General features: G+C 50.2%; 1 protein-coding gene across 1 annotated transcript; it reads left to right on the top strand.

The window, feature by feature from the left end:
• Positions 1-5,882: 5,882 nt before the first annotated feature.
• Positions 5,883-6,646, top strand: LOC136459836 (protein LURP-one-related 11-like). Its single transcript, XM_066459668.1, has 2 exons — positions 5,883-6,140; positions 6,248-6,646. The coding sequence occupies exons 1-2, from the start codon at positions 5,883-5,885 to the stop codon at positions 6,644-6,646; spliced, it is 657 nt and encodes a 218-aa protein (XP_066315765.1).
• The last annotated feature ends 6,213 nt before the right edge of the window (positions 6,647-12,859 follow it).

Genomic DNA, 12,859 nt, shown 5'->3' with positions numbered 1-12,859 from the left:
TTATCCTAAAGTTGCTCCTCTCTCCCAAACTCTCTCAAGCCGCCGGTGAGATCTTCTCACGGTGAAGGCCTGGAGCGCGACTACGAGTTACGTAGCCGCGGTCCGGCGACGTTGGGCGTTGAGGCGCTTGACAACCTGGTATCGGCGTCACGTACATCCTCTCCCACCCGCTCCAGCCCTCCACCACCCCCTTCCACGTCCACTCCTTCCACCGGCCACTCCACCACCATGGCTGAACCCACCATCAAGGACCTCATGGAGATGATGAAGTCGTTCCAGACTGAATTGTCTTCCGTGAAGGCCGACATGGCCACCATGAAGGACAAGTCATCATCGTCGTCGGACAACGGCGGCGGCGGCCGCGAGGAGCCTCCTCGTGATCTGGATCGGCCCCCACGATTCCAGAAGCTCGACTTCCCTCGCTTCGATGGCAAGACCGATCCGATGCTCTTCATCAACAAATGCGAATCCTATTTTCGCCAACAGCGCACCATGCCGGAGGAGCGCGTGTGGATGGCCTCCTACAATCTGGAGGACGTCGCGCAGCTGTGGTACATCCAGTTGCAGGACGACGAGGGTACGCCGCCATGGGGACGATTCAAGGACCTCCTCAACCTTCGTTTCGGTCCACCTCTCCGCTCGGCGCCCCTGTTCGAGTTGTCGGAGTGTCGCCGCACCGGGACCGTGGAGGAATACTCCAACAGGTTCCAGACTCTGCTGCCGCGCGCGGGTCGGCTCGAGGAGGGCCAGCGCGTCCAACTCTACACCGGCGGCCTTCTTCCCCCGTTGAGCCATGCCGTCCGCATCCACAATCCGGAGACGCTCGCCGGGGCCATGAGTCTCGCCCGTCAGGTCGAGCAGATGGAGTTATCGCGGCTACCCCCACCGGCCACCCGGGGAGCCCCTCGTACCCTGCTGCCAGCGCCGGCGCCTAAGCCGCCGCTGCTCGCCCTTCCTGCACCACCAGCGGCCGCGGCCTCAGCCGCGACAGGATGGCCCGCCTTTGAAGCGGCTGTCCCCGGAGGAACAGGCGGAACGGCGCCGTCTCGGCCTCTGTTTCAACTGCAATGAGCCGTACTCCCGCGGCCACAATCGTGTCTGCCGCCGCATCTTCTACCTCAACGGCGTCGAGATCACGGCCGCCGACGAGGAACCAGCGGGGGACGATCAGCAGGACGGCGCCCCTGTCTTCTCACTCAGGGCAGTGGCCGGTATGCCCATCTGTGATTCCATGCAGGTGCGGGTCTCCCTGGGCGCCACCACCCTCGTCGCGCTCCTGGACACCGGCTCCACACATAATTTCATCGCCGAGGACGCCGCCCGCCGCACCGGCCTGCCGATCCAGCCAGCGCCCGCGCCTCACGGCCACCGTGGCCAACGGCGAGCGCGTCACTTGCCCGGGCGTCATCCGCCGCGCCCCGGTCCTCATCGAGGGAGAGACGTTCTTCATCGACCTCTTCGTCATGCCGCTCGCGGGGTATGACCTCGTCTTGGGGACTCAATGGATGGTCACCCTTGGCCGGGTGGTGTGGGACTTCGTCGCCCGCACCGTCTCCTTCCTGCACCAAGGCCGACAGGTCTCCTGGTCGGACGTCGCCGACCGTCGGCCACCCCTACTCGCCGCCACCACGACACCGAACGCCCTCCTTGAGGAGCTGCTGCACTCCTTCGAGGGGGTGTTTGCCGAGCCGGCGGGGCTGCCACCGCAGCGAGCACGGGATCACGCCATCGTCCTCAAGCCCGGCTCTACACCTGTGGCGGTTCGGCCCTACCGCTACCCGGCGGCGCACAAGGACGAGCTGGAACGGCAATGCGCCGCCATGCTGGACCAAGGCATCGTACGCCGCAGCGATTCGGCGTTCTCATCGCCGGTATTGCTGGTCAAGAAGCAGGACGGGGCTTGGCGGTTTTGCGTGGACTACCGCGCTCTTAATGCCCTCACCGTCAAGGATGCTTTCCCCATCCCCGTCGTCGACGAACTCCTTGATGAGCTGCATGGTGCGCAGTTCTTCACCAAGCTGGACCTCCGCTCCGGCTATCACCAAGTCCGGATGCGGCCGGCTGATGTACACAAGACGGCGTTCCGAACCCACGACGGCTTCTATGAGTTCCTGGTGATGCCGTTCGGGTTATGCAACGCTCCGGCAACATTCCAGGCGCTCATGAACGACGTGCTCCGTCCATTTCTTCGCCGGTTCGTCCTTGTCTTTTTTGATGACATATTGATTTACAGCAAGACGTGGGCAGATCACTTGAGGCACATCCGCGCCGTCCTCGCCGAACTTCACCGCCATGTCCTCTTCGTCAAGCGATCCAAGTGCATCTTTGGGTCACCTTCCGTGGCATACCTGGGCCACATCATCTCCGCCCAAGGTGTGGCCATGGACCCGGCCAAGGTGCAGGCCATTCACGACTGGCCGGCACCTCGCTCGGCGCGCGCGGTGCGTGGCTTCTTGGGCCTCGCCGGATACTACCGCAAATTCGTCCACGACTACGGCAAGATTGCGGCGCCCCTCACTTCGTTGCTGAAGAAGGAGGGCTTTTCCTGGAACGACGCGGCCCAGGCAGCTTTCCAGGCACTCAAGGCAGCCGTGACGTCGGCCCCGGTGTTGGCGCTGCCCGACTTCACCAAGGGCTTCATCGTTGAGTGTGACGCGTCCACGCATGGCTTCGGGGCGGTCTTGCTGCTAGGAGCACCATCCGATCGCTTATTTCAGCAGGCCGATCGCCCCCCGCCACCAGCGCTCTGGCAGCGTATGAGAGGGAGCTCATTGGGCTGGTGCACGCCGTGCGCCACTGGAGGCCGTACCTGTGGGGGCGCGCGTTCCTCGTCCGCACCGACCACTACAGCCTCAAATTCCTCCTCGACCAGCGCCTCTCGACGATCCCGCAGCACCATTGGGTGGGCAAGCTCCTCGGCTTCGACTTCTCGGTGGAATACAAGCCGGGTGCCACGAACACCGTCGCCGACGCGCTGTCCCGGCGCGACACCACCGAGGTGGGCTCGGTCTTGGCGCTGTCCGCGCCTCGCTTCGACTTCGTCGACCGTCTTCGTCATGCTCAACGACAAGAACCAGCCCTGGTCGCCCTCAGGGATGAACTAGCAGCCGGCACTAGGGGAGCGCCGTGGTCGCTGCTGGACGGCATGGTGGCGTATGCTGACCGACTCTACATCCCGCCGGACTCCCCCCTGCTGCTCGAAGTGGTGGCTGCTACGCACGACGACGGACATGAAGGGGTGCAGCGGACTCTACATCGCCTCCGCCGGGACTTCTACTTCCCCGCCATGCGCCGCGTGGTCCAGGACTTCGTCCGCGCCTGCGCAACGTGCCAGCGCAACAAGTCTGAACACCTACACCCGGCGGGCCTGCTGCTGCCCCTGCCCGTTCCCCAGGCCGTGTGGTCCGACGTCGGCTTGGACTTCATCGAGGCGCTGCCTCGCGTTGGGGGCAAATCGGTGATCCTCACAGTGGTCGACCGGTTTAGCAAATACTGCCATTTTATTCCACTGGCTCACCCCTACAGTGCAGAGTCCGTCGCCCAGGCGTTCTTCAGCGAGATCGTTCGCCTCCACGGGATCCCTCAGTCCATGGTGTCGGACCGGGACTCCGTGTTCACCTCGACGTTCTGGCGGGAGCTGATGCGACTCACCGGGCCCAAGCTGCACATGACGTCCGCCTTCCACCCGCAGTCCGATGGCCAAACGGAGGCGGCCAACAAAGTCATCGTCATGTACCTCCGGTGTCTCACTGGGGATCGGCCACGGCAGTGGCTGCGATGGCTGCCATGGGCGGAGTACGTCTACAACACGGCGTATCAATCGTCGCTCAAGGACACTCCATTCAAGGTGGTCTACGGTAGAGACCCCCCCTCCATCCGCTCTTATGAGCCTGGAGAGACCCGGGTGGCGGCGGTGGCCAAGACAATGGCTGCACGCGAGGAGCTCCTAGCGGATGTCCGCTATCGCCTGGAACAAGCCCAGGCTGTCCAGAAGAAGTTCTACGACCGCCTGCATCGACCGGTCTCCTATGCCGTGGGTGACTGGGTGCTGCTGCGCCTTCGCCAACGGGCAGCTTCCTCTCTTCCCCAGGCGCCCAAGGGCAAGCTGAAGCCGCGCTTCGTCGGGCCTTACCAAGTCACCGAGTGCATCAACCAGGTGGCTGTTCGTCTAGCGCTGCCCCCGCGCGCCAAGCTGCACGATGTCTTCCACGTCGGCCTTCTCAAGAAGTTCGTCGGCGCACCACCGGCTACGCCACCTCCCCTCCCACCCATTCATCATGGGGCGGTGACTCCAGAACCGGAGCAGGCTGTTCGGTACCGGCTGGCAAAGGGTGTTCGGCAGGTGCTCATCCGCTGGAAAGGGCAGTCCACTGCTGGTGCGACCTGGGAGGATGTTGCCGACTTCAGCGACAAATTTCCCCAGTTTCAGCTCGAGGACGAGCTGAACGTCGAGGGGGGGGAGAGATGTCATGTACGGGCGCACCTATAGGCGCCGTCGTGACACCAGGAGGGCTGCGGAGCGCGCGGCCAAGGCAGGTGCCACCGTCAGTGGCTAAGTTTAGAAAGATAGGATCTAGTTTCCTTTTGCATGCCTTAATTATAGGAGAGTTGGTTGGGCCATTGGCCATATATGCCGTGTAATCAGACTTGGAGAGAATTAAGCAAGATCAATTATCCTAAAGTTGCTCCTCTCTCCCAAACTCTCTCAAGCCGCCGGTGAGATCTTCTCACGGTGAAGGCCTGGAGCGCGACTACGAGTTACGTAGCCGCGGTCCGGCGACGTTGGGCGTTGAGGCGCTTGACAATAACGAAATGAAAATGTGTATGGATTGCTTTTAAGTAAAATTGTTGTAACTTTTCGGATATTGATCCCCAGTCGTCGCCTCTTTCCACATATATAAAGTAGGGAAAAGAAACCGAAATGTAGGGGGGCGGGGGGGGGGGGGGGGGGGGGGGGAGCAGGCATTATGAAAATCTATGACCGACATCTTTTCAAAGCAAATAGCTTACCCAACTGTTTCAGAGTCTAGTCACTCAACACTTCTGCTACTGCTACATATACTACTCTCTTAAATCCAAAATTAGGTCTTTTAAGTTTTATAGTAAGTAAATCTTCTCTAACTTTGACCAAATTAATAGAAAACGTACATATCTATCTATCAATAACATTAAATGTTTTTTTTATCAAATTGGTAGATGTCAATATATCTATAAACTTGGTCAAAATTAGAGAAATTTAATTTAGCAAAAAACTAAAACGGCAGCAGTTTTAGGGCAGAGGTAGTACTAAACTAAAGCTATGGTCTTGGAAAAAAAAGGAGCGTATTGAGCCACTAAGCATAGTGAAATCACACACATTCCAGATTAGAAAGGTCTGAACTACAGATGCTCTCCTGCTACAAAGCTAAAGAAAGAAGGAAAATAAAATACATCCGCGTTGTGACACCGCACGCGTTTAACAGAGCACTGAGCACCCCCCAACAGAAAGATGTGGAGAAAAATGAGTCAGAAAATACTTGGAAATACAGGAGACACCATGGTGTACAAAGCGTATAATGTCCATGCAGCATCACTTTAATTCCAAAAGACAGAGATAGTACAGTATCAGATCCCTGACTAAACAAGTTTTGCTCAAATTGACCTCGTGAACATTGCATGCAGAACAGAACCGTACCCACCTTTTTTCTGAAAGGAAAACTGTGGGGGAGAACAGAACCCACTTAATAATTCTTATCTTAAAGATAACAAATAAAATACTCGTAACATCCGAAATGCAGGCATGGTGTGGCCGGCCATGCATTGCCTCCATGTATAAATGAATGCAGGCAATGCAGCAGATGATTGCAGTGACGCTTACCTCATCAGAAGTTCAGAAGAAATCAATGGCCATCACTAAGATCCAGCCGCTCTCCGCTCACCTCCACCCACGCGCCGCTACTCCGACTGATGATGATCCGGCGGCCGGGAAGCAGGTGTACACGGTGTGGAATAAGTCGCTGGTGCTGAGCGGCCACGGGTGCACCGTCTACGGCGAGGACGGCCGCGTCGCCTACCGCGTCGACAACTATGCCTGCAGCCGCAGCCGCGAGGCGTACGTCATGGACGGCGACGGCAGGACGCTGCTCAAGCTGCTCAAGAAGGTGAATGCATGCGATGCAACGACATTGCTGTATTCCCGTAATCCCGTCCTTGATCTCTGATGAGACCTTAGCGTAGCTAACACTTGGGTGTGATTCTCTCCCTGCAGAATTTTGCGGCGTTCGAGACATGGAAGGGCTACTCTTATCGCACCGCCGGTGCCAGCACTGCAGGCATGGAGCAGGAGAGCTCCAAGCCATGGTTCAGTGTTCGCAAGGCCCGTCGGATCCTGAAGAAGGGAGGGCCGCAGGACAGTGGCAGAGCTGTGGCGACGGTCTGCGTCGGCGGGGAGGTTTACAGGATCGACGGCGTGCCGCGCAAATCGGAGTACAGGATCAGCGGCCCCGACGGCGAGGTCGTGGCGGAGACGAAGAGGAAGCAGACGGAGTTGGGGGTGGTGCTGGGAGAAGACGTCCTGAGCCTGACAGTGGGCCCTGCAGCAGACACAGATCGCCTGCTGCTTGTCGGGCTTGTGGTCGTCTGCGGCCTCCTCAGCCGCAGCATCTGAATTTGACGGTCGTCTTCTGAACTGAACATTTTTGCACTGCTTGCAGGCTTGCAGCTGCAGTGTTTACTCAAGAAGAGCAGTTTTTCATGTCAAAAAAAAAGAGCAGCTTTTACAGCTCCTTTATGTTACAAGATTTAGAAAACAGTTTTTTTTCCAGCAGCTGAAGGCTAAAGTGTTTTTTTTAGAGAGAGTCACCTTGGACGTGTTTGGAAGAGTGTATGTGGCCGGCTTGGCCCTGAGGCCTGTCCCAGGCCAGCCAAGGCCCGGTCAAGGGGAGCAAACCCCTTGTTTGGTTTTCTGTACCAATGCGAACATGCCAAAATAGAGATGGTGTTTGGTTTACAGTTGAAAGCCAGCTAAAGACCAACTACCACCAACTGCCAAACTCAGATTGTGTTTGGCGTGGGGCAGTGTCAGCCCGGACCAAAGCAAGGAAGAAGAATCCAAATAGATCACAGCAATGAGCAGAGCTTCATTTGTATATGTAATTGAGTTCCAATACAATAACAACAGTTAAGATAAAATAAGTATGTCACTAATAGGCCTCAGACCTCATTACTACATCAGTTAGAACCACTGCTAGCTCCAAGTAATTAGAAGCAAAAAACGAAAGTAGGAACAGAGAACAGAAACCACCATCTGAAGTTTGCAAAGGAAATAAACAGATTTTAGGAATGGATTAGAAAAAAGGACAACACATGGAGCTAGCTAATTAACCTTACAAGGTTGTCATCATCGGCCTAATACCATCAGTTACATTGCCACAGCTTCAACAAAAGATCAAATAGCAGCACCAAAGTGGGGCAGCTGTGCTACCCAGTTTTGCTCACCTCCATCCATAGTCCAAACACCAAAATAACAAGTGAGATGATTAACACATTCTTGCAATAACCAGCCTTACCATCAGCTGGTGAAATGCCTTGAGAACAAGCATCTTGGGGCAGATTAGGAGGGAGGGGAGCTGCTGCTCCCAGAAATGCATTGAAATCTCTCACTGATGCATGAAAATCTACAACAGTTTGCTCATAGCTATTCTACTTCTTGTATATAGCATTTTTGAACCCAAGAACTTGTTTACTGCACTCATGCCAAGTGAGGTGAACCCCATGATTCTTCCCCTTGAAAATCACATAGCAAGTGCCCATTTCTGTGAAAGGAAAGAGTGGTTTAGCCTTAGTCAAAATGAATGAATGAAACTTGCCATGAGTGTGGAACTTGAAGATCTACGGTTTATGATGAAACAAATCGTTGATCTCAAGTCCCTCACTGATGACCAGCATCATCAAGTTAAAAGCAACAATGATGACATCTGAAAGGTCCTAATGGCTAGAGGGGGGGGGGGTGAATAGCTTATTGAAATTTTCTACAACAACACTTGACAAAGATGTTAGACAAATATGAGGCGAAGCGAATGTTGTTCTAGCCTACTAAAAATACAAGCCACCTATCATAATTCTAGTATCTATAGTCTCTATCCACACAATGGCTATGTCACTACACTAAGTTAGTGAGCTCTCAAAGACTAACTAAAGAGCCTCACTAATCACTAGACCTAACACAAGCTAGCTCTCAAAACTAATTACTCTAAAGAGCTTAGCTACACTAAGAATGTAATACAAGAGAGGTGATGATGTTTATACCGATATGTCGAGGAGTGTGCCAATCACAAGATGGAGCTAATCAATCACAATCAATGAAATCCCCGGACAATGATGACACATGATTTTTTACCAAGGTTTACTTGCTTGTCGATAAGCTAGTCTTCATTGTGGCGATTCACTCACTTAGAGGTTCACGCGCTAATTGACATCACACGCCAAACCCGCAACCGGGTGGTGCACAACCAACACAAGATAAGGATCACATAAGCCACGAGCAATCCACTAGAGTACCTTTTATCTCTCCATCGAGGAAAGGTCAAGAACCCCTCACAATCACCGCGATCGGAGTCGGAGACGAGCACCTTCCTCTGCTCAACGATCCTCACTTCTCCAAGCCCTCTAGGTGGCGACAACCACCAAGAGTAACAAGCGAATCCCGTAGCGAAACACGAACACAAAGTGCCTCTAGATGCTATCACTTAAGCAATGCACTTGGATTCACTCCCAATCTCACAAAGATGATGAATTAATGATGGAGATGAGTGGCAGGGCTTTGGCTAAGCTCACATACAATGCCTTCTTTAGTTTGTACACATGGTTGGGCTTCTTGTCATCTTCAAAACCGGGAGGTTGCTCAACATAAACTTCTTCATTGATGTAGCCATTGAGAAATGCACTCTTGATATCCCTTGATAGAGCTTGATGTTGTGGGCACAAGCATAGGCTAGCAAGATTATAATTGCTTTCAATCTAGCAACTGGGACATATGTTTCTCTAAAGTGACCTTCAACTTGAGTGTAACCTTGTGCTACTAATCTTGCTTTGTTCCTTACTACTATCCTATCTTGATCTTGCTTGTTTCTATAGACCCATTTGGTTTCAATCACATTGTGTCCCTTTAGTCTCTTCACTAATTCACATACTTGATTTCTTGTGAAGTTGTTCAATTCTTCATGCATTGCATTCACCCAATCAACATCCTTCAATACTTCATCTATCTTCTTTGGTTCAATGGATGACATAAATGAGAAGTGTTCACAGAATAATGCTAATCTTTATCTTGTTTGTACACCTCTAGAAATATCTCCAATTATAGTGTCCAATTGATGATCTCTTGCAATATGAGTTGGTTGGAATATTGAAACATTGCTTGTACTTGCTTGATTATTAGGTGGAGATGATGTACTAGCCACTTGTTGATCTTACACATTGTCATGAGAGCCACTTGAACTTGCTTGATTAGTGTCAACTTGCATATTTGAGTTAGAGAGCACTTGTACTTGATCATCTTCTTTATCAATCACTTGTCTAGTCCTCAATTCACCAACATCCATGTTCTTCATAGCATTTGAAAGTTGAATGCCTCTAACATCTTCCTTGGGACCCTTGGTTTTATCAAATTCAATATCATAAACTTCCTCAAGAGTACCACTTGCCAAATTCCAAACTCTATATGCTTTGCTTGTAGTGGAGTATCCAAGTAAGAATCCTTCATCACATTTCTTGTCAAACTTGCTCAATCTAGTGCCTTTCTTCAAGATATAGCATTTGCAACCAAAGACCAAAAAATATGTAATGTTGGACTTTCTACCATTTAAGAGCTCATATGATGTCTTCTCTTTTAAGGGGTGACAATATAAGCGGTTGCTATAATAGCAAGCCGTGTTGATAGCTTTGGCCCAAAAAGATTGACTCACATTATACTCACTCAACATTGATCTTCCATGTCAATCAAGGGGAAGTGACGACGGGCTTGGATAAGTGCGGACTTGACCTCTTCAATTTCACCGGATTAGATAATTTTTTCGAGTCAGTGCTCGTCCAGCAGCCACGCATTTGTAGGGGTGGCTCGTATTACCAGCCGCCCCTACTGTGCCATTTGTAGGGGCGGCTGTTATGGTAGAGCCCGAGCACATCACTGTAGGAGCGGCTCCAATGTCAGCCGCCCCTAAAAAATATTCTCGTTGCTACAAATTATTTTTCACGTAGTGAATGTTGTTCTTTTAAGTACACTAGCAAATATGCATGTGCGACACGCACGTGTTTCCATGCGAGAACTAACGGAAACAACATATACCTCTCCGTCCCAAAATAACTGTCGTTCTCGCTTTCCGAGAAATGACTTTGACTAATTTTATATAAAAAATATTAATATTTATGGTACACAATTAATATCATTAGATAGATCCTTAAATTTATTTTCATAATAAATTTTTTTGGAGATACAAATGTTACGTATTTTCTATAAATCTAGTTAAATTTATGGCATGGAAACCTAAAACGACAGTTAATTTAGGACGGAAGGAGTACATGTATGTACACCAAAATATACGTAATAAACTAACAACCAGCTAAAAATATATATAGGCTCCGTTCGGCTTGGCAGAATTTTAGCTAAAACTGACTGAAAACGCTGTTCTGACTAAATTATTGTGAGAGAAAAATACTGTTCTAGCTAAAAAAAAATCGAACAAACCAAATATAGATAAGCCTATGTAACGTACGTGCGTGCGTACCATGTTGAAGTCGCCCTGGGGGTTGGGCAGACTCAGGTAGTACTCCGTACCCTGTAGCCGGATTGCAAATAAGCCTCCGTTGCTGAACCGGTTGGTAGCACCAGTGTCTTTCACCCAATGCTGCCTCTGCTTCTTGTCTCCTGGATTGGCGGCGTGCTCGCGCATGTCCAACTCGTAGGGCGAGTTCCCGGCCGGGGAGCAGCGCGGAATAGCGGTGAGGAAGCGGTTCTCGTCCTCCAGCTCGGACAGCGTGAACGTGCCCACGCCACGTCGTTGAAACTCAACCATGTTCGATCTTCGATCGGTTATTATTGTCACTCGTTCGCGATGGCAAACTGATACTATGTCACACTTGGCTGCCTTGCCGGTTCATGGAACAAAGGAGTACGGGGTGATGGGTATTTATAGGGCCGCATGCAACCCGACAGTGTATGATGCGCGACGTCGTCATATCTGGGCTTTAACTAAGGCCTTGTTTAGATGCCATCTAAATTTCAAGTTTTTTTACTCTTTCTTTATCACATCAATTTTTAGCCGCTTGTATGGAGTATTAAATATAGGTAAAAAAAATAACTAATTACACAGTTTAGTTGGAAATCACAAGATGAATCTTTTGAGCCTAGTTGGTCTACGATTGGACAATATTTGCCAAATAAGACGAAAGTGGTACTATTCATCGGATTCACTTTTTTTTCAAAGTGAACGAGGCCTAAGCGAACTTTAGCGCATCGCATAATAGTGCGACCTTGCTTCGTACATGGCTGCGTGCAAGTTCAGTCACGGACGCGCTAGGAGTCCCAGAAAAAAAAAGATGGGAGAATTCCTTATTTGACACCGGGAAAATGAGTTGTTCCTTTCTTGGCCCTGAAATTTTCTTCGTTCCCTATTTGACACTCACTTCAACTTTCGTTCCTAATTTGACACTGCCGTCAAATCCGTTAGCTAACGGTGTTAACTGGCCGTTAAAAAGACGTTTTTGCCCCTAGAAAAAAACGGCGAAGCAAATTTGAGAGAGAAAAAAACCTGCGCCCGCCTCTGATGCATGTGCCCAGCTAAAAAAAAGGCGCAGGTTTTTTTTTCCTCTCAAATTTGCTTCGCCGCTTTTTTTTCTAGGGGCAAAAACGTCTTTTTAACGGCCAGTTAACACCGTTAGCTAACGGATTTGACGGCAGTGTCAAATTAGGAACGAAAGTTGAAGTGAGTGTCAAATAGGGAACGAAGAAAATTTCAGGACCAAGAAAGGAACGACTCATTTTCCCAGTGTCAAATAAGGAATTCTCTCAAAAAAGATGGAGTAGATCAAGGGAGAAGTCGTACTTGACTCATGTATACCTAACATAAACGTTAAAAAAAAGATGATGCACGTCAAGGATAGAAGTTGTACTTACTCATGTACCTAGAATAAACATGATTTATGGCGGAGGGATTTTAGACGTATCCTGAGACGTATTTGAGATTAAATAGGAGTCTTACATCTTACAGGTAAGATTACGGATGACGGATGGCTCATATAGCACGACGTGTAGATCGAACGGTTGTTATAGAGGAAGAGTAAGATCACGTATGACGAATGGCTCATATAGCACGGCGTATAGATCGAACGGTTATTATAGAGGGAGAGCCCCTCAAAAAACTCGCTCTTTTATTGTGTGATAATTTTGAACTTATATTATATATTGACACTCTAATAATCTTAAATGAAAAAAATATTAGTTGCAAAGTTATAAATCTTATCGAGTACTACAACTCTGATGTTCACTTTAACTTTATTCGACATTGTTAACAATCTCAAATCCGATCCAACAACTTGTATTGAATATTTGGACATGTAAATCATCTCAAATTAAAAAAAATTGATAATTGTATAGTTTTAGATCTCTTTGAACTCTACAACTTTGATATAAAGTTTATCTTAATCCGACCACCTCCTACAAAAAAGTTTTTTTTGTGCAAAACAAGCTACCATTGACAGTTTGTGGCTTCAGCGATAGCGATAGACTATCTCTACCGGTTAAAGTCACGAACCGACGGTTATAGTCCGACAGTAATACGCATGTTTCAAGCCTATGTTCAAAGTGTTTCAGACGTATGTTTCA

The sequence above is a fragment of the Miscanthus floridulus genome, chromosome 6 (genome assembly GCF_019320115.1).
Source record: "Miscanthus floridulus cultivar M001 chromosome 6, ASM1932011v1, whole genome shotgun sequence".
In the NCBI taxonomy this organism is placed as follows: Eukaryota; Viridiplantae; Streptophyta; class Magnoliopsida; order Poales; family Poaceae; genus Miscanthus; species Miscanthus floridulus.
Note: the sequence above shows the minus strand (reverse complement) of the source record. Positions and strands in the feature narration are given on the sequence as shown.

What these genes read in the sequence shown, in the direction of transcription:
- LOC136459836 (XM_066459668.1), top strand. Translation starts at nt 5,883, where the DNA reads ATGGCCATCACTAAGATCCAGCCGCTCTCCGCTCACCTCCACCCACGC. An exon ending in TGCTCAAGCTGCTCAAGAAG is followed by an intron (nt 6,141 to 6,247) that starts GTGAATGCATGC and finishes CTCTCCCTGCAG; the next exon opens with AATTTTGCGGCGTTCGAGAC.